The sequence below is a fragment of the Hyla sarda genome, chromosome 1 (assembly GCF_029499605.1).
Source record: "Hyla sarda isolate aHylSar1 chromosome 1, aHylSar1.hap1, whole genome shotgun sequence".
Lineage (NCBI taxonomy): Eukaryota > Metazoa > Chordata > Amphibia > Anura > Hylidae > Hyla > Hyla sarda.
In genome coordinates, this window is record NC_079189.1 from 96,751,801 (window position 1) to 96,772,402 (window position 20,602).

General features: G+C 43.2%; 2 protein-coding genes across 14 annotated transcripts in view; one reads left to right on the forward strand and one right to left on the reverse strand.

The window, feature by feature from the left end:
- Positions 1-10,566, forward strand: part of CRACD (capping protein inhibiting regulator of actin dynamics) — a 192,041-nt gene extending 181,475 nt beyond the window's left edge. For 3 of the 5 annotated variants that reach the window (XM_056558383.1, XM_056558387.1, XM_056558396.1), the window contains one exon: positions 232-10,565. In XM_056558383.1, coding sequence (XP_056414358.1) covers positions 232-389 — 158 coding nt within the window. In that variant the 3' untranslated portion in view covers positions 390-10,565. Of the gene's footprint in view, positions 1-231 lie in introns of all 5 variants that reach the window. The other 2 variants (XM_056558411.1, XM_056558403.1) reach the window with 1 other exon arrangement.
- Positions 10,567-10,667: 101 nt separating this feature from the next.
- Positions 10,668-20,602, reverse strand: part of AASDH (aminoadipate-semialdehyde dehydrogenase) — a 49,483-nt gene continuing 39,548 nt past the window's right edge. For 8 of the 9 annotated variants that reach the window (XM_056558449.1, XM_056558443.1, XM_056558437.1 and 5 more), the window contains one exon: positions 10,668-18,048. In XM_056558449.1, the coding sequence (XP_056414424.1) occupies positions 17,662-18,048 (387 nt within the window). In that variant the 3' untranslated portion in view covers positions 10,668-17,661. Of the gene's footprint in view, positions 18,049-18,327; positions 18,459-20,602 lie in introns of all 9 variants that reach the window. The other variant, XM_056558457.1, reaches the window with a different exon arrangement.

Consider the following 20,602-nt stretch of genomic DNA (forward strand, 5'->3'; position numbering starts at 1 on the left):
AACTTTACCTAAATGTGCCATAACTATCTCTCAGGGCAGAGTTGGGAGGTCCCCATACACTTTATAGAGTCGGCCCTTCCTGCTCAAGTCTGCTGATGTATTGGCCAATTTTTGACTAAACTGTATGGGCACCTTTAATAAAATTTGCTTCCTTTTTTTGTATGAATTATGTATTTGTGGGTATACACGTCATTTTGTGAATTAAATTAACTATCTTTGTTTATTCAACAGTGGAAATTACAGAGACTGTTCCAGTAACACATGCAAAGGATCTTCCAAAGAGGTTCTCCACTCCAGATGCCACTACTGTCTCATCAGAACCAGCATGGCTGGCATTAGCCAAGAGGAAATCTAAAGCTTGGAGCGACTGTCCACAAATTATTAAGTAGATCCCCTGTCCTCAGTAGTTAGATCCGCATTAGACATCCGTAACTTCTCTCTGTGTACCACTATATGGTTGTTGCGATAGACTTCCACAGTGATAACATTTAATTTTCTGGGGGTTTATTCCAGAAGCATTAACATTATCCTATAGTTATTCTGGTAAAATGTGGACATACACAAATAACCTTTATTAATACATTTCGAGAAACTGAAGAAAAGGAAGTTCTGTGACAAGTCATGGGAAAAGGCGACTTCATCAGGGCTAGGAGTTTAGCATCCAACAACAGATCTCACCATGCCCATGGCATCACAGATATAAATAAATACTGTATTCAGGTAGTCAATTGGCTTGTGTATATGGCTGTATTGATGTTTCATAAGAATATAACGTGAGCATACATTTTTATCTTAGGTGAATGATAGCTGTCTCAACCTGCACAAAATGATGTCTTCTCTGGACCAATATGGCCAATACAGGTTTGCACTTTTTCTTCTTGATGAATTCACGGTTTGCACACTTTGGTATTATGTGCCTCTACTACAGTGCTATTAACTCAGATCATACTTATGGGCTCTAGTAACGTTGGAGCCCAACAAGACTTTGTACAATTGGTCAGCGGGACCTTTTGAGGACAAAATAAGGGTTGGCCTTGATCTACCTACAAGCTATTGCCAGGTGTAGGATCTGTCACTCTGACATTGCCTTTGTGGGTGGCAGCCATAGTGGCCATTTAACACATAGATATGTATAGTGATGAAAGCATCTCAGGACTAGGGATCCTGGGGCTGCCATCTGGTTTGCAAGCTGACTAGTGAATAAAAGGATGTTCTGTTTAGAATAGCTTTGGCTACTTGAGGAGATGGGATTTAAAGCGCCAAAACTTTTTTGCCCATAATGTTTAACAAAAACAAATATAGAAGGTATGTCCCAAATATAGTAAACTCAAATTCCATAACAGAGAGATATATATATGAGAGCTAGTGATATTTTTCCTATGCACAATGTAGTGGGTCTAAGGTGTGAACTTGTCAATATCCATAGTAGAATGACTATTTTGTATGTGTAAAATAGAAAATGGTAATAGGTGTGCCTTTAGTGTTTGGGGCAGTCATAGCAGGGCTACAATTGAACTCTCAGGATCCGGCCCTTTAAGGAGTGACTGGGCAATTCCAGCCCTACAAGCAATCCCTATTCCTTCTTGTGATGGTATTTATTAGTAGAAAATGTTGTTTATTTTTTGTATAGTGAACAATAATGAAGAAAACACATTATAAGGTTTTGTCAAGTTTGCTTTAAGGAACATCCAATGCTGTAGTGTTAGGCTGGGTTCACACTACGGAATTTCCGGGCAGAAAATTTCCGACCGGAGATTCCGAGTGCGGCCAGGCTAGGACCATGCGGGCACTGCAGTCTCCAATAGACGGCAATGTGTTCCAAGAGTATTTCCACCTGAAGAATGAGAAACGCCATTTTTCAGGCTGAAATTTCCAAGCGGATTTTCCGTTCACAAATTCCGAAGTGTGAATTTTTGAACGGAAACCCATTCACTGTACAGTACATTTTAGCAAGCGGAATTTCTGCCTGCAATTTCAAAGCGGAATTGCAAGTGGAAATTCCGTAGTGTGAACCTAGCCTTATACTTGGTGCAGGGCCTCAGATGGAAGAGCATGTCACACGGATTCAGAAAGCACCAGAGAATCTTTGGGTCATCTATGTACCTGCATTAGTTTTCCTTTAATAGCATTTTCATTAAAGAATATGCATACTCATAACTTATTACCTTTATAAGAGATCTCGATATAGATATACAATATCCCAATACTCATATATGTCAAAGATTTAAGATTTCTTAGAGGCCTCCGTGACTGCAAAGTTACAGTGACTGGCAGTGTCTTAATACGTGTTTTGGGGGAGTCAATAACTTTGTTATATACTTTTGTCAAATACATTTAGTGATATTATAGCTCTACCTTACCATATACCAAAGAATCTAAAGATTACACCCTTAATATATTCTGCCACCTATAGGTACATTACCACACTTGGCCTTTCAAACACTCAAAAATCTAATGTTGCAAAACATAATTGTTTAAAGTTTTGGGACAATTGTAAATGTCCATAACCTTACCAAACCTACATTCAATGGCAACTTTGCTTGATACAACCTCAAAAAAGGCATTTTTCTTCATGGCAAGATGCTGAATGCATTCTTGGAATTTTGTTGTGTAAACATGCTGCAAATTTACCCATACACCTCATCGTTACATGCTATTTAGGTACTGTTACTGTACAGGTGGTTCTATACACAGCAATGGAAAATATTAAGGAAGGGCTTATACTGTCTCTTCCTGCGGGGCACACTCCCAGATTTGGCTTGGAAAAAAAAGTCATCAAAAACAGTTTAAAAAAAGAAAATAAAAGTGTGTGTTTGAAACTACCCTTCAAGTCAGTGGAGAGGCAAAAATTCATTGACAAAAGTATCATGCTGAAAGCTGCCATTAAAAGATTGGGGTCATAATGAGATATGCATGGTTGGCAACCAAAAATTAGCATTACAGGGGTACTCCAGCCCTAGACATCTTATCCCCTATACAAAGGATAGCAGATAAGATGTCTTATTGCAGGGTTCCCACCACTAGGATCCCCGTAATCTCCGTGCAGCACCCGGCATTGTAAACATTATGTTTAGAACCCTGGGTTCCGGCAGCAGTGGTCGTGATGTCAGACATCAGACTTTGGATAGGGCATAAGATGTCTAGGGAAAACATTTCATACCGCATTACCCCACCAATAACCTGAACATGGGGATATGGATTTATGTGGTCTACACCAAATTCTGGCCCTACCATATGAGAGGTTAAGCAAAACTAAAAAGACTAGCCAGAACAGACCTTTTTCGTCCATGCATAGTGCCCCTTGTTCGACTTAAGATTGCTACCTATAGGTACATTACTATACTTGAACAGGAGAAGTTTGTACACATTTTCACAAATATTTGGTGATAGTATGCCCACTGTTGCCTTACTTTCCTATTTCTGGTTGCTAGGACTAGAATGCTTATTGGTATCTTGCTATTATAACCTGTCCACAGGCTTGATGTGCTCTGTTTTTGGAGGTGTTGGTGGTGCACACATATCCAAGATACTGTCAGCTTAAAGCAATCTGATCCTTCCACTCCAATTGCCACCCACAAGGCATCTATAGTAAGCTATGTGTATTGAGCATCACACAATCACCATGAAAACCCCGGAGATTACTAGACCGCAACAACCGCCAAAGTCACTTACATTTCATCCTAAACTACAGGTCATTGGACATCTACAATACACAGAATAGAACTTAAGTACTAGTCTTCCTGCTTGTACGGTAAATTGTGTTTAGTAATACATTTATTACAATTTTGATAAAATTGGCCTTCAGTGCTCTTAGTAATTTGCTTTACATTCTATATGTAAGGACATATTGGAAAATACACAAAGGCTGTCTATATGGTCCATGACAAAAATAACTGCAAGAACCCTAAGTGGTACTGTAACATCGCCCCAGATTCACTAAATATATAATCATGCTCAAGTTAAAATAAACTAGCAACACACTGTGATATTCTTCTATTACATGATCTTTTCATACCCACTACAAAAATGCTCCAGGCATGTTAAAATAAGTTTCTGTATGTTCCTAGGATGATCCATTTTATCTACTCCTCTTTCTGCATCCTTTAGTGTTAAAGTAATAGGAAGTTTGAGACTTAGACAGTTCTGGTGGGTTCAGCATGTTGTCACATAGGCTTCCCCCAATGCTTAGTCTGAATTGAAGACCAGGTATTCACTGTACATATCTGTTTAAATAAGCTATTTAGCTGGACTGACAGCAGAAAAAAAAAGTCTTTTTTTTTGTACTCACCGTAAAATCTCTCTCTCGTAGCCTTCATTGGGGGACACCTATACTGATGGGTATATGCTCTTGCCACTAGGAAAAAAAAAGGTGTCTCCTCTGTGGCTGGATATACCCGCCCACTGGAAGTGAGGTAATCATTTTTTGTCTTAAAGCAGTAGGAGAAGCCATCAAAGAACAAGTCCGAAGGGCCCAAGAAAAAAATCCCGGATAAAAAAAAAAAAAACACAACAACCGGAAAAGATTATCCGGACAAAAATTGAAGAAATAGGTTGGTGTGGTGTCCCCCAATGAAGGCTACGAGAAAGATTTTACTGCGAGTACAAAAAAAATCTCCTTTTCTCGGTCACTCTTCATTGGGGGACACCTATACTGATGGGATGTACCAAAGCAGTCCCCTAGGGTGGGAAAAACAACCACCAGAGAAAGGGAATCAATCCAGAGACCGAACTAATGTGTCCACAAGGCCTGCGGACTAGATCCCGGGCAGAGATGACTGAGGCCCAGGAACTGAGCTCCCGGAAAATCCCCTGTTCAAGTAGATGGACTAGGATGCCAAAGGAAGACCGCAGTAGCTCGACTGGTGGAATCTGGAGAACCGGAACGCCCCCCATCTCGGGAGTACATAAACCCCGAAGGAGGAAAGGAATGCCCTTAAAAAGGGGGCATCCCGGAACACCGGAGCAACCGACATAGAAAATGGATGTGCCCGAGTCACCTGGAAGACTTACACCTGAAGAGTAAGGAAACGTCCGCAAAACGCTCCGGGCGACAAACTTCCATGTCAAGACATGAAGAAGTGCGGTCAAGAAAGACTGCCCCACAAATGGGATCGCAGAGAAGTCTGGGCAGGATCACTATACATTCCTGAGACCTAAACCATCACTAAGGCCCAAAGCACCGGGAGAGCCGCATGAAAAGAAGGCATGCTACAGCATCCTAGGACAATGTCCAAGACAAATAGACTAACCAGTCTTGGAACCTAGCAGTCCGACCGGACCAGAGCACTCCGAAGAAACATGCCGCCAGAACGGGAACGGAGGGACTCTCAGGTTCAGGGCTAAGGAAGGTTACTCCAGAAGACTATGGTGTCAGTGCAGCGCAACTTACCCTGTCAAAAGGGAAGAAAGAACACACCCTTCCAGGAGATTGCGCGGAGGAAGGAGGAGGAGAGCAATGGTAGGACCCAAACAACAGACTGTGGCTAGACCGGGTGTCGCTGAACCATACATAATTACATAAACTCCTCCAACAAAGGAGAGTGCCAAGGCTGTGGGAGCAGCAGTAGATAACAAAGAAATGGGCAGTAAGCACACAAGCATAGACAGCAAAAAGCTCTGTTGATTGCAAATAAACAAGGGCCCAGGCAGGTACCCCACCTATATAGTAGGAAAAGAGAGATGGCTCCATCTTGGCAGCAGAAACTGCTCAACAAAATAGTCCCCCTAGTGGAGGGGAAACAAGGGGTGGTGAGATGAAACTCAGGTACTGACCATGCCAAGCTTCCTGATCCCCGTACCTCCTGTGGAAGGGGGATTGTCAAAGTGAGCTAGGCACTGTAGGAGCAGGGAAATGCCTCCCCACAGCCACAGCACAAAGTACCGGGTGGACGTAGCTCCCAGGGCCACTGGGACAACCCATCGCGAGGAGGAGCCAACTTGTGTCCCCAGAGGGATCCAAATCCTGCACACTGGAGCTGGGCAAAAAGAAGCCAGGATAGAAGGTATGCCCTTAGCAGACCAACGTTGCAACCTTAGAAAGGGGAACAGAGAGTGTTGTTGCCGTGAAGGTCCCTGGAACCTTCAGGAAAAACCCAATGGTGCCACACAACAGGACTGCAGGCGCAGATGCAAGAGATGAAGTATATACTGTATGTGGAGCAGGAAACATGCAGACATAGTCTGACTTACAGGTAGAACCCATAGCCATAGACACACACTTTCTGGAACTTCATAGACACACACATGAACCCATAGACACACACTTTGTGGAACTTCACATGGAAAGTGAGTCACCCGACTGCAGCTGCAGTAGCGGCAGGAATGCGGGAGGAGACCTGGTGGAGTAGAAAACCATGCAAACACAGTATGGCTATCTGGCAAAGGGACATGGCCACGCCGGGTCCTGCATACGGAACTACACCCTGAAAGTGGGTTACCAACCTTCAGTCTGAGATTGGCAGGCATTTAGAGAGGTACCTGGTAAAGTAGGGAACCCTGCGAACCAGTATGTGGGGTACTGGAGTGCGGCCTATGCAACGGGCGACCTGGCAGTGTAGGAGATCCAGCTGACGAAGGACTGGCTGAATGGCAGCAGTCCCATGTACCTGCAGGGACCCTCATCCAGATCCCTCAGAAGTGAGGTACGGGAAACCTGGCCATGCCTGTGACAGCCCTGAGACCAGAGACCGATGGCAGCGGAAACTGTGTAGACAACAGTCTGGCTGAACAGATACACCTCTAGGTGCTGGCAAAAAGAGACCAGTCAGATAGGCGATCACTGTGCCCCATGTCATTGGTGGGAGGTCGGGAAGGCCTAGGAGCCATGGATAGAAACTGCGCCCCCTGGGAGATCGGGGGAGGCTGAGGAGCCGTGGAGCGCATCCCTGTCATCCCGTATAGGGTCCATAGGACACGCTGGGTCACTTCTTTGTATACCGCGCACAGCAGTGGGGAACAGGAACTCCAGCTGCAGATACATCAGTTGTGTGACAGGAAGCGGAGGAAACCATGCAGACCACTGTCTGGCTTACTGATATGGGTCCATGGTAAACAACGGGTCATTTCTTTGGACACCTCGCACAGCAGTGTGGTACCGGAACTCCAGATGCAGATACATCAGCTGTATGATGAGTGACAGGCAGTGGAGGAAACCACGCAGACTACTGTCTGGCTGACTGGTATGGGTCCATAGTATACAACGGGTCACTTCGGACACCTCGCACCAGCAGTGGCGTACCGGAGTGCCCTGCGTACCCTGCGCTAAATCTGCCCATGAGGTCCCCAAAGAGAGATGGGCATGACATCCACACCATGGGGACCACTGAAGAAAAAACACACGTGGACAGCCCCAGGAGTGGCAACGGCACGGAGCGGCACGCTCAGAAGCGCCTGCTAAGCCGCCGCACAGTTCCGAGGCCAGGAGACAAGAACGGGCCAGACAGGAAGAGCTCCCGTGGCTCAGGGAGGCCGACGATGCCGCTCTGACTACAGCGTCACGGCCGCGGGTACCCGTCGGTCATAAGAAGAAGCAGTGTAGCGTGATAACCTGGAGGGAAGGCATTGCCTGGCTCAGGGGTACAAGAAAGGCTGATCCATGTGCCACCATAACCCCCGATCATGAAGAGGAGGCGCGGCCTGGCCTCCCGGATCACGCAGTGACCCGGGGGGAGAAGGGCGGTGCCATTTGCCGCCATAACCCCCTCACCCAGCACGCTGCCGACCCCCACAGTGGGGGTAAGGAAAACCAATATAGCTGGCAGAATGCAGTTCAGAGGTGAGCAGGGAAGAACACCTGCGGAGGGAGCCACTGAAAAGGGCCAGTGGCTGTCCTCCAGAAAACCTAGTACACAGAAACACAGACCTCCCAGGGGACCTGAGTGAGCCCTACACATAAAGCTCCCAATAGGACAGAGTCCCTTTTTAAAGACTAAAGGGGGAGGGGGGAATATACTCACCTGCGGACACCATCTTCTTATAATCACCCAAGCGTCTTCAACCAGCTTATGGCCATGCTGCATCATACCAGGCTAAAGATAGCGGGGCAAGCAGGGGCAATGGGGGATCCGGACCCAGGGTACAACCTCCAGGCGCTGGTCCTTGGCGATAAGGGGTTGACAGTCTGTACTGTTATGTTCCATGTCCCTTTGTCACATATAGGGGAACAGGTAGCGCTATGCTCTTGTACTCCCACATGAAAAAGGGAAACAAAAGGGAGGAAAAAACTAAACCGCCCTTACTAGAGAATAATAAAAAAAAACAAAAAAGACCAGGTCTGGGGAGCTCTCAGACATGTGTCTTGCCTCCTACTGACACTAGCTAAAACTGATTACCTCACTTCCAGTGGGCGGGTATATCCTGCCAGGGAGGAGCCAACTTTTTTTTCCCTAGTGTCAGCACCTCCTAGTGGCAAGAGCATATACCCCAATGAAGAGCGACCGAGAAATAAGTGTTCTGTTGTCCATAGGCTATATATGTCATTGCACCTCAGCCACATACACTAGATTGGTGTAATCTGAGGCACGGCCAATGCATAAGAGTAGTGCTGTTTTTGTTTAATAGCATTTATTTTCTCTAAGGTTAGATGCTCTTAAATCTCCATGGTTTGGTTATAAACATGTACCATAGTTCCTTCTTAATTGTAGTATATATATATTTTTTTTTAATCCCCAAGTTATACTGTACATCTGCACAGCAACGTATACAGTTCAAAGGCTAAAATAAGGAACCACAGAGAAAGCACATGGGAGAAAAAGGGTGAAATAGCACTTGATACCCTATTTATTTACAATCTCTCCCCCATTGACAGGCTTATATCTCTGTAGTAGTTAAAGATGTATTCTGGTATGCGAGTTGACTTCATTTGTGATATAAAGTAAGGATCCTCAATACGTAGTATGTAAATCGCTTTAGTAGTTTTCTCCATGATCACATGCTACTTACTGCCCCAAAATTTGATGTTAAAGGGGTATTTTTTTTATATCAACTGGCACCAGAAAGTTAAACAGATTTGTAAATGACTTCTATTAAAAATCGTAATCCTTCCAATAATTATCAGCTGCTGAAGTTGAGTTATTTTCTGTCTGGCAACAGTGCTCTCTGTTGATATCTCTGCTTGTCTCAGGAACTGCATAGAGTAGAAGAGGTTTGCTATGGGGATTTGCTTTCTTCTCTGGACAGTTCCAGAGACAGGTGTCATCAGAGAGCACTTAGAAAATAACAACTCAACTTCAGAAGCTCATAAGTACTGAAGGGATTAAGATTTTTTTTTAATAGAAGTAATTTACAAATCTGTTTAGCTTACTGGAGCCAGTTGATATATAGAAAAAAGTTTTTTCAATAGTTCATTGCAGGATACTACCTGCAGTTCAAGCTCAGCTTTCTGGTCTCACCTACTCAGTTGCAGCACTTGGAGTTATTGAGGATGACCTGTTTGTTACAGCAGAGAATTGGAACTAGGAACTATTGTAAGGTTCAGTAGTATATGTGAGGGAACACAATATGAAGTGCACAAAATGCTGGACACAATTTTAAGCAGTCAGGGGAATATAGGGGGAGGAAAATAGCCTGGAGTATAGGGCAGCAATGCATGATGGGATTTGTAGTCTGCTACCCACATGGACTGCTGCAGAAACCCCACCCAGGAGCACAAGGGACCACATGTGGCAAAAAGGGTTACATGTTTAGGATGCAGTATTAGAGTTACACTGTTGCTCTGAGTGTAATGTACCTACACCCTGCTTTTACGCCATTCATCTAAACTTTAGACTACCCCTTTATGCTTGTCTAGGGCTCTGAAACAACAAATGCGCAAATACACACAATACATTCTAGAGTCACACTTGTGATCACAGCTATTCATTTTATTTATGTACCTAAAGCTTATTATTTTTGTACGGTAGATAAACATATAGGCGGGATAGAACATTCCGATACTTCACAATATTACAGAGAATAATAACTAATACACCAATTGTTAAAGGAGTAGATGAGTAAAGCATTGTTTTCATTTATTGTTCTGTGTAAATATAGGTTTATATGTGTAACTGTTCTGACCAGCCTTCTACTATAGGGAAATATACAAAAACGGAATGCAAACGTAATGATGCATAGCGTATTCTACACACCTATTCACCGGACATTTTGGAGTAAAACAGTCCTACAGGAAACCGGTCTAGTAATTCTTAGGTAATCTGCATTGGAATAATAGGAAAAGAACTGCGATGGCTATGGAACAAAAGGATATGTCCCTCTAATGCTATCCATATACATTAGGGCAGCAAACAACTCTTTTTCCCAATCCTCATATATACTTGCACACTGAAAGGGAAACTCCAGAGGAAACAAGTGGAAAACAAATGTTTTTAAATCAACTGGTGCCATAAAATTAAACAGATTTGTAAATTACTTCTATTTTAAAATCTGAAGCCTTCCAGTACTCATCAGCTGCTGTATACTACAGAGAAAATTGTGCAGTTCTTTCCAGTCTGACCACAGTTCTCTCTTCTGACACCTCTGTCCGTGTAAGGAATTGTTCAGATTAGAAGAATATCCCCATAGAAAATCTCTCCTGCTCTGGACAGTTCCTGACACAGACAGAGGTGTCAGCAGAGAGCACTGTGGTCAAACTGAAAATAACTTCACAAATTTCTCTGTAGTATACAGCAGCTGATGATAAGTACTGGAAGGGTTAATATTTTTAAATAGAAGTCATTTATAAATCTGTTTAAATTTCTGGCACCAGTTGATTTGATTTTTTTTTTCCATAGGAGTTCCACTTTAAGGGCACAGGTATGTGTTTTGAATGGGGAGAGGGGAGTAGGCATGTTGAAATCCAACCAGCCATTCCTTTTCTACCCTTACATATGCCATCGGTAAGAGTCATATACCTATGTGACTGATATTTGTGGTTCTTTATATAGTATGAGTGATCAGTGCAGGTTAAACAAGTTTACTGGGATTTTGAATCACAGCCACTACAGAATATATAGTATTATACCCGGTAACCAATGAAGGGGATGCAGTGTTCACCTAGAGCTACAACACCTTAAACAGGTACTGCACTGGAAAACATTTTTCTTTTAAATCAACTGGTGCCAGAACGTTCAACAGATTTGTAAATTACTTCTGGACAGAACTGGACAGTTCTTAAAATGGACAGAGGTGGCAGTAGCGAGCACTGTGGTCAGACAAAGAAAACTCAAAAAGAAAAGAACTTCCTGTGGAGCATATAGCAGCTGATAAGTACTAGAAGGATTAATATTTTTAAATAGAAGTAATTTACAAATCTGTTTAAATTTCTGGCACTAGTTGATTAAAGAAAAAAATTTAAATAAATGTTTTCCAGTGGAGTACCCTTTTAAACCTGTGGACAAGTGTGGCTTTGTTCTTGGAGTGTCCACCAATTTGATACTGAAAGGCCTATCCTAAGAGCAGAACATCAATTTCTAGGAAGACTGGCAAATTGCTTTAAAGAGGTGGTCCCACCAACACTTACCTCCTACCCACAAGCTGGGACCCTGTGTGATCTAAGGAACAGGAGTCTTGAGTCTCCGACTTTCCAGCAGTGGATGGGGCTGTGTGTTGCTGGTGGACAACCCCCTTTCATTATAACTTGCATGAGTAAATAGGTTTCCTGTACCCCATGATTATATGCTGCATGTTTTTTAAACGTAATGGGAGCGATAAATACTTAAATCCCAAGTCCAAATATTTTTTCCTTTTTTAAGACCTTATATGATATAAGGAATGAGTCTGATCTTAAATAATGAGTACACTAGTCATATTTTCATACCTTTAATGCTCCTAAGCAGCATTGAGTAGCAGTATAAATTGCTGGGCATCTCCTATACACACTGGCTTACCCACACTCTGTGTATCTTCCGGACAAAGCAAATCTCACCATTTCATCTATACCTCTGGTCCAATGCTTTTACCTCTTAAGAAAAAATTATTAGGTGAATATAGATAGAAAAACATCTGATCCAAGGATGCACAAAAGCTAAAGTAATACACTATGAAAATGTAACTCTGACGTCCGCTTAACACTAAAATGCACAGCAATTCTTAGGATATTGTATTCAGATATGACATTATATAAACACATATGTCCTTGTCTGTCTCAGTGTAACTACACTACACAGTATGGCTGGTGTGATCTGCACATGTCCAGATGACTGGTTTGAGTCATTTGGACATAATCCTGTGGTCAGAACTATGTGTAGGAGAAGCAGAGTAAATCTGTTCATGTGGATCAATCTTTTCAGCTTGTGTAGTATTATTATTATTATTATTTAAAGCGTCAGTCTGACTTGCATGGAATATGGAGACTAGTATTAGGACTGGTATAATTGATCAGCATGAAAATGCTCAGCAGAAATGTAATTACATGACTGTTGGAAAATCATTCTTTAGAATGTAATACATTGAATTAGGAAGACACAGAGTTTCCTGTATAAAAGCATTATTATGAACTTAGAGTATACTGACTTGAAGCCATTACTCACAAAAACAAGGCCTGACATTTAAACTGTATACATTAAGTCTTAACAGGAATCGTGTGCTGGTTTACGTATTATTATGGTCATGTGGTAATTATAATTGTTGTGGTCCTAACCGAAACCAGAGCAGCCATACTTCTTATATCTAATATGCAAAAAATGTTAAATCTTTTCTAGGCTGTAATACCACTCCTGAACTCAAAGAGTGCTGTAAGAAAATTATATACACTTTTGTTACTTCAAATTAAATTGGATTATGCAAAGACTGGTGCACTACATTGTTAGATTATGTTTAGGTACCACTGTTTAAAATAGTCTACAGATTCTAGTGTCAAAAGGTTAAAATCATATTAATCTGAAGGCAGAAAAAAAAGAGACAGTAAATACAAGTCCTCCAGTTGTTCCTTTTCCTTTAATTAAGACTATTAATTTCCAATTTAGTGGTTTCCAGTGGTATACATTTGCTATTGGCTCTCAGAATGACAAATCTGCCTAAGGGCCCCTTTACACAGGCTGAGGAGCTGAGTCAGTCAATCTCTTCATGTTCTTATGGGACACCTGATCGCTGGCCCTTTTACAGAAGTTGATTATTAAGAACTAGAATACACTGCTCAAAACAATAAAGGGAAGACTAAGATAACACATCCTAGATCTGAATGAATGAACTAATCGTATGAAATACTTTCGTCTTTACATAGTTGAATGTGCTGACAACAAAATCACACAAAAATTATCAATGGAAATCAAATTTATCAACCCATGGAGGTCTGGATATGGAGTCACACTCAAAATCAAAGTGGAAAACCTCACTACAGGCTGATCCAACTTTGATTTAATGTCCTTAAAACAAGTCAAAAATGAGGCTCAGTAGTGTGTGTGGCCTCCATGTGCCCATATGTCCTCCCTACAACGCCTGGGCATGCTCCTGATGAGGTGGCGGATGGTCTCCTGAGGGATGTCTTCCCAGACCTGGACTAAAGCATCCACCAACTCCTGAACAGTCTAGAGAATGGACAGGCCAGTCCATAGCATCAATGCCTTCCTCTTGCAGGAACTGCTGACACTTCAGCCACATTAGGTCTTGTATTGTCTTGCATTAGGAGGAGCCCAGGGCCAACCGCACCAGCATATGGTCTCACAAGGGGTCTGAGGATCTCATCTCAGAGCCCAATGGCAGTCAGGCTACTTCTGGCAAGCACATGGAGGGCTGTGCGGCCCCCCAAAGAAATGCAACCCCACACCATTACTGACCCACCGCCAAACCAGTCACGCTGGAGGATGTTGCAGGCAGCATAATGTTCTCCACGGCATATCCAGACTGTCACATGTGCTCAGTGTAAACCTGCTTTCATCTGTGAAGAGCACAGGGCGCCAGTGTTGGGCTGTAAGCACAACCCCCACCTGTGGATGTCAGGCCCTCATACCACCCTCATGGAGTCTGTTTCGGACCATTTGAGTGGACACCTGCACATTTGTGGCCTGTTGTAGGTCATTTTGCAGGGCTCTAACAGTGCTCCTCCTTGCACAAAGGCGGAGGTAGTGGTCCTGCTGCCGGGTTGTTGCCCTCCTACAGCCTCCTCCACGTCTCCTGATGTACTGGCCTGTCTCCTGGTAGTGCCTCTATGCTCTGGACACTATGCTGACAAACAGAGCAAACCTTCTTGCCACAGCTCCCATTGATGTGCCATCCTGGGGGAGTTGCACTACCTGAACCACTTGTGTGGGTTGTAGACTCCCAAGTCATGCCACCACTAGAGTGAAAGCACCGCCAGCATTCAAAAGTGACCAAAACATCAGTCAGGAAGCATAGGAACTGAGAAGTGGTCTGTGGTCACCACCTGCAGAACCAGTCCTTTATTGGGGGTGTCTTGCTAATTGCCTATAATTTCCACCTGTTGTCTGTTCCATTTGCACACCAGCATGTGAAATTTATTGTCAATCAGTGTTGCTTCCTGAGTGGACAGTGTGATTTCACAGAAGTGTGATTGACTTTGAGTTACATTGTGTTGTTTAAGTGTTTCCTTAATTTTTTTTGAGCAGTGTACTTAGGGACGCTCGTCCACCCGATGATCAGCCAGTGTAAAAGAGCTTTAAGGGTATGTTCACACACGGCACATATGTGGCAGATTTTGACTGAAGTGAACTGGGAAAATTTGCAACAAATCTGCAGCTTATCTGCCAAGTGTGAACATACCCTAAAAGTACAGTTATAGTCACTTTACTGATGTACTTGTATTTACTGGAAATTTTCCTATTATAAAGGATTTTCTTTTTTAACTTAATATCTCTACATACTAAAGACTTTCTAAGAGCTGAAGCAATAGTTATTTTCTAATATACACAAGACCCTCATTGATTTCCTTAATTTCTGATGAATAAAGTATATTGATTCAGCTTTCTAAAAGGGCTGACTCCTCTGTAAATATAAAAAAGTACTTGCAAGTGACATTTAAATTCTGTAAATTCCCATCAAGCTTGCGCACAAATAGCACAGGCCATAAAAAATATAAACCAGTATGTACATATACAATACAATATAACATTGCTCTTATTTGCTGTGGACAATGATCTTTTCAGTTTAATAATACAGTTGTGTATAAATCTATTAATATGTAATTTGTGCAGTTTTTGTTGTACTTTTTATTTTTTATTTTCAAGTACACTGGTTTCTTATTAGAAAATATTAGTTTGTTCTAAATTATTAGCAACCATTCATTGAAAAATACATATTCAGTGTCATCTCCAAAGGAATCCTTTGGAATTCAGGATTAAATTTAGCTGAACTTTGTGCAAAAAGGTGTTGTGGAAAAAGTACAAACAAAAGATATAAATTCTTATATGTGTAATTTCTATTTAAGTTTTGTCTGACTGTTATAAAGAGGTCCATAAAAAACACAAAACCGTCAATAAAAAGTATGAACTTTTTGAATGTTTCTTTGTATCACTTTAATGCAGTAGTTGTTTAAAAAAATATACCACAATGCATTGCCTCTACAAGAAAGATAAAAGTGGGCTCCACCCACGGTAGACTTAATTTGTTAAGGGGGTTCCTGCCCCCCAAGCATGTGATGACTGTTACTTGATTTCCAAACTGCAGCCAGACAGCTCTGGTGCTGGCTTATCTCTTCCACAATTGAGTCTTGTAGTAAAAGTCCAATATTTCTCTCAACTGATATCACAAAGTCGGGTTCAGCCTACTTTAGTCTAAGGCAGACGTGGGCTTTGTACGGCCCGATAGTCAGCGCGGGCCGGTCAGAGCCAATCAAAGGGCCGTATGTGGCCCGCGGGCCGTAAAATGCCCAGGTCTGGTCTAAGGTGTATGAACACCTTAACAGTATAATGCGAAAAAGGGATTCATTGCTTGACAGCCTATGTTCACACAAGAGAATTTCCATGCACAGTTCTGCTGGAAAATTCTGCAAAATTTACTGCACATTAATTTAAATGGGGATTCCGCTGTCCCATTCACACAGTAGAAATTTATGCTGCAGAAGTTTTGCCACAGAAATTCAGCTTTATGGACTCTTCAAAAATATAAGACCTTACATTTAGCAGAATTCTGGGCAGAAATTGTGAGGACTCGTTTGGAGTGGTCCTTACAACAGAATACTATTCCTGTGCCAGCCTATGACATGGTGGGAATGATTTGGTTACTTTCAATCCTTAATGGGCTATTTACACATACAGTATTCTGTGCATATTTGACACACAGATTTGATGTGCAGAATTTTTTGCTGCAGATTTCAATGTAAACTGAACATAACTTGAAATGATGTGCATCAAATCTGCACAGAATACTGTACGTGTGAATAGGCCCTAAAGGGGGTACTCCACTGGCCAGCGTAACATTTAACTAAGAATGCTGTGCTTGTGCTGCGGTGGTCGGCCACGCCCCTTGTGACATCACATCCCACCCCCTCAATGCAAGTCTATGGGATAGGGCGTGATGGCTGCCCCACCCCCTCCCATAGACTTGCATTGAGGGGGTGGGGTGTGACATCATGCGGGGGTGGGCTGACCCCCACAGCACGAGCACAGCATTCGTAGCTAAATGTTACGAACGCTGGCCAGTAGAGTACCCCCTTTAAGAGGTTGTCTAGTGAAAACTCTCTTATTCCCTATCCACAGGATAGGAGATAACTAGCTGATTGTGTGTGTGGGGGGGGGGGGGGGGGGGGTCCCCTATCCTGATTATAAGAGTCCAGCACACTGGCATGTCTGGCGCTCCCATAGAAATGAATTAACTTTTTATCTTTAAAATCTTTTTTTTTCTGAAATTTTAGTTATTTAATTAATTTCATTTTTTGAACATTATGATGGGGCAGGAGACAAAATAGGAAGTCTCAGCTTAAAAGGGGTACTCCTATCCAAAGGATAAGATGTCTGATCGAGGGCGGTCTGGCCACTGGGACCCCCTGCGATTTCCGGCCCTGCACCTCGGTGTACTGAGCACAGCCATCACACACCCCCCCCCCCTCTCCATCACGACCACGGTCGCCCGAACCCAGCGTTCTGACATCACAACCATGGCCACTCGAACGTGTCGTTCTGATTGCGAAGGGTCCCAGTGACCGGACCCCCCGCGATAGGGGAGATGATGTCTACAGGCAGGGTACCCCTTAAATTTTAGGCCTAGTGGCCATAATGGAAACTAGAAAAAAAAAATGGCAATAACAATTTAGAAGAAATAAACATATTTCAATATCTGGTTCTAATCAGTCAAAAATTAAGATGAAAGAAAATAGCAACTCTGCAGGAATAAGGTATCAAAATAGATGTTTTGACTTTCCAAAGCTGCTGTTTTACCACTGATCTAGCTTCAGGTAGACACAGGAACATTATTTTAATTTGAGAATCCCAATCCCAGCAGTCACACATAAATTAAGTTAGAGTAGAATGATCTCTACAGAAAGAAAATTAACACTGTCAATTTTCTGAACCCAAAACCAAGGTGGGACTTACCTGATATTGGCGGGGATGTCAGGAGTCCCCCAACCATTTAGTATTGATGCCCTGATTCCTAAGAATGTCCTATCAATATTATATAGCTGGGTAACCCCCTTAAGTGGAACACAATATTTCATATACAAAAACAGATACAAGGCATTTTACAAGCATTGCAAACTACCATGTAAGGCTTCTTACATCTCTAATTCTCTAAAATTTACTTTACATATCTAATCAAATCAAAGCAGTAAATATAATTGTTCCTGCAACCAACAACCAGTCGGCTGTCATACACAACGGGAGAGGAAAATATCTCTCCTTCCAGTACATACTGCTGGATCAGAAGTCCTGAGAGAGCATCTATTATATACAAAGTTCCATCTGTAGAAACGACAGCCAGCAGCTCAGCGGATCCGGCGTGTGGGTTGGGAAATATAAATGGAGTTGCATATACTCGAGAGCTGGTTTTGTATTTCCATAATATTTCAGCCTCAGCACTACAGCAATAGATGAAGCCATCATGTGAGCCAAATGTGATACGCTTGGACAGAGGAGAGATACACGGAGAGGAAAATATAGGCCCATCAGTAGAGAACTGCCATAGCTGAATGAGAGAAGAACATTGGAGGAATTCAATATATTGTAACATATACTTTCACATGAACCTGTCAATAAACATAAATGCTTAATAAAAAGGATTAGTCCCAGATCTACTTGAAATCCCATTTTACAGCCTATTAAGGGGCTGCCACACACAGTAGGGGAGAACTATGCAAGAACAGTATAGGGGTCCCTTGTTATCAAATATTTCATCATAGAAATTTCCAATATGTATCTCTAATAATCAAACAGCAATTTTTAGCTAGACATCTCAGCACCTTACCTGGAATCTGACTCAAAGTCAGAAGCTGCTTTTATGGAACTTTCATCACTTTCATGCTGCCTGAACCATGAGTCGTTGGGTATGCCCCATCGGCTACTTTCCACTCCACCACCATTGACTGATAGATCTCTCTGTGTTTGGATATAAGGGAAGATCCATCAATTAAGGCCGGCAGGGCTGGGAGAAGCAACTGGGACCCCCCCAGATGATTCATGTTTCAGGCACCAAGTGATGACAGGGCCCCCTTACTAAGGCTTGGTTCACACTACGATTTCACTCTACGTCTGCCAGATCTGGCTGGGGGGAGTGAAAACCGGGCGCTCCCGTATCCTAACCAGCCCCAGCCCATATATCATTCATTTGAATGAGATATGGTGTGCCACGGTTTTAGGTCCGGTCACAAAACCGGATACGGGGCAAAAATTAGCCGACCAGAGAAACAGTTTGACTCCGGTCGGCTCATTCAAATGAATGAGATATGGGCCGGGTCCAGTTAGGATACGGGACTGCCCGGTTTTCACTCCCCCCCAGCCGGATCCGGCAGCTGTAGAGTGAAATCGTAATGTGAACCCAGCCTTACTGCCCCCCATCCCATACAGCTGCTCTAATGTTATGTCAGTCGCTAAGCCAATCAAATGAAAGCCAGTAGTATGCTTTTCATGTAAATACCTAAACTTTGATGTGTTTAACGCCTTAAGGACCCAGGGCGTACAGGTACACCCTGACGTCCTGGGACTTAAGAACCAAGGGCTTATCTGTACGCCCGTGGGAATTCCGGTCCTCGCCAGGCGGGGACCAGACCGGGATGCCTGATGAAATCATTCAGCAGGCATCCCGTGCAAAACCCTGGGAGGGTCCTGAGATCACCCCATGTCGGCGATCGATGCAAATCGACAATCAATTCAGATCGGCAATTCCAGATCAATTGGGTCCCCGGTGACCCAGAAAAAAAGGGTGATGGGTGCAGGAGTGAGGTGGCACTGGTGCCACCTCATGATCGTCCTGATTTGATGGCCATTACAGATGACGAATCAGGATGCCTGCTGTGGGGGTGTCCCTAACCCCACCCGCTCCGCCCCTACTCCGGAGTAGTTGCATAACTACAAGTCCCAGCATGCCCTTCGGCTGTAAGTGCATTGTGAGAGTTGTAGTTTTGCAACAGCTGAAGGCACACTGGTGGCGAAACACAGAGTTTGTTACCAACTCAGTGTTTTGCAACCGGTGTGCCTCCAGCTGTTGCAAACTCCCAGCATGCACTGATAGACCTTACATGCTGGGAGTTGTAGTTTTGCAACAGCTGGAGGCATACTGCTTGCGAAACAGCCTCCAGCTGTTGCATAACTACAACCCCCAGCATTCAAGAACAGCCAAAGAGCATACTGGGAGTTGTAGTTTTACAACAGCTGAAGGTTTGTCCCCCCAATGTGAATGTACAGGGTACATTCACATGGGCAGGGGGTTATATTGTGAGTTTCTCGCTGCAAGTTTGTGATGCAGCTAATTTCCCGCTCGCTGTAAACCCCCGCCCGTGTGAATGTACTCTAAAAACACTACACAAAATAAAAAGTAAAGCAATAAATATGAAAAACGTCTGGTAAGGCACTGTTTTCAAAAAGGAGCCTCCAGCTGTTGCAAAACAACAACTCCCAGTATTGCCAGACAGCCATGGACTGTCCAGGCATGCTGGGAGTTTTGCAACAGCTGGAGGCACCCTGTTTGGGAAACACTGCCATAGGATAATTTTGGTATCGGAGGCAAGTCAAATTCTTGCAACCGGGTCTGTCCCTATGCAAATCCCTAATTTAGGTCTCGAATGCGCATGCCGCTCTCTCCCTCCGGAGCCCTGTTGTATTTCAAGGCAACAGTTTAGGGCCACATATGGGCTGGAGAAATTGCCTGACAAATTTTGGGGGGCTTTTTCTGCTTTCACCCCTTACAAAAATGTAAAGTTGGGGTCTACTCCAGCATGTTATTGTAAAAAAAATTTTTTTTTTACACTAACATGCTGGTGTTGCCCCATACTTTTCATTTTCACAAGAGGTAAAAGGAAAGAAATCCCACCAAAATTTGTAACACAATTTCTCCTGAGTAGGGAAATACCCCATATGTGGACGTAAAATGCTCTGCGGGCACACAACAAGGCTCAGGAGTGAGAGCACCATGTACATATGAGGTGATTTGCATAGGGGTGGCTGATTGTTACAGCAGTTCTGACATAAGCGCAAAAAAGAAAAAAAAAAAAATCACATGTAACCCCATTTTGGAAACTACACCC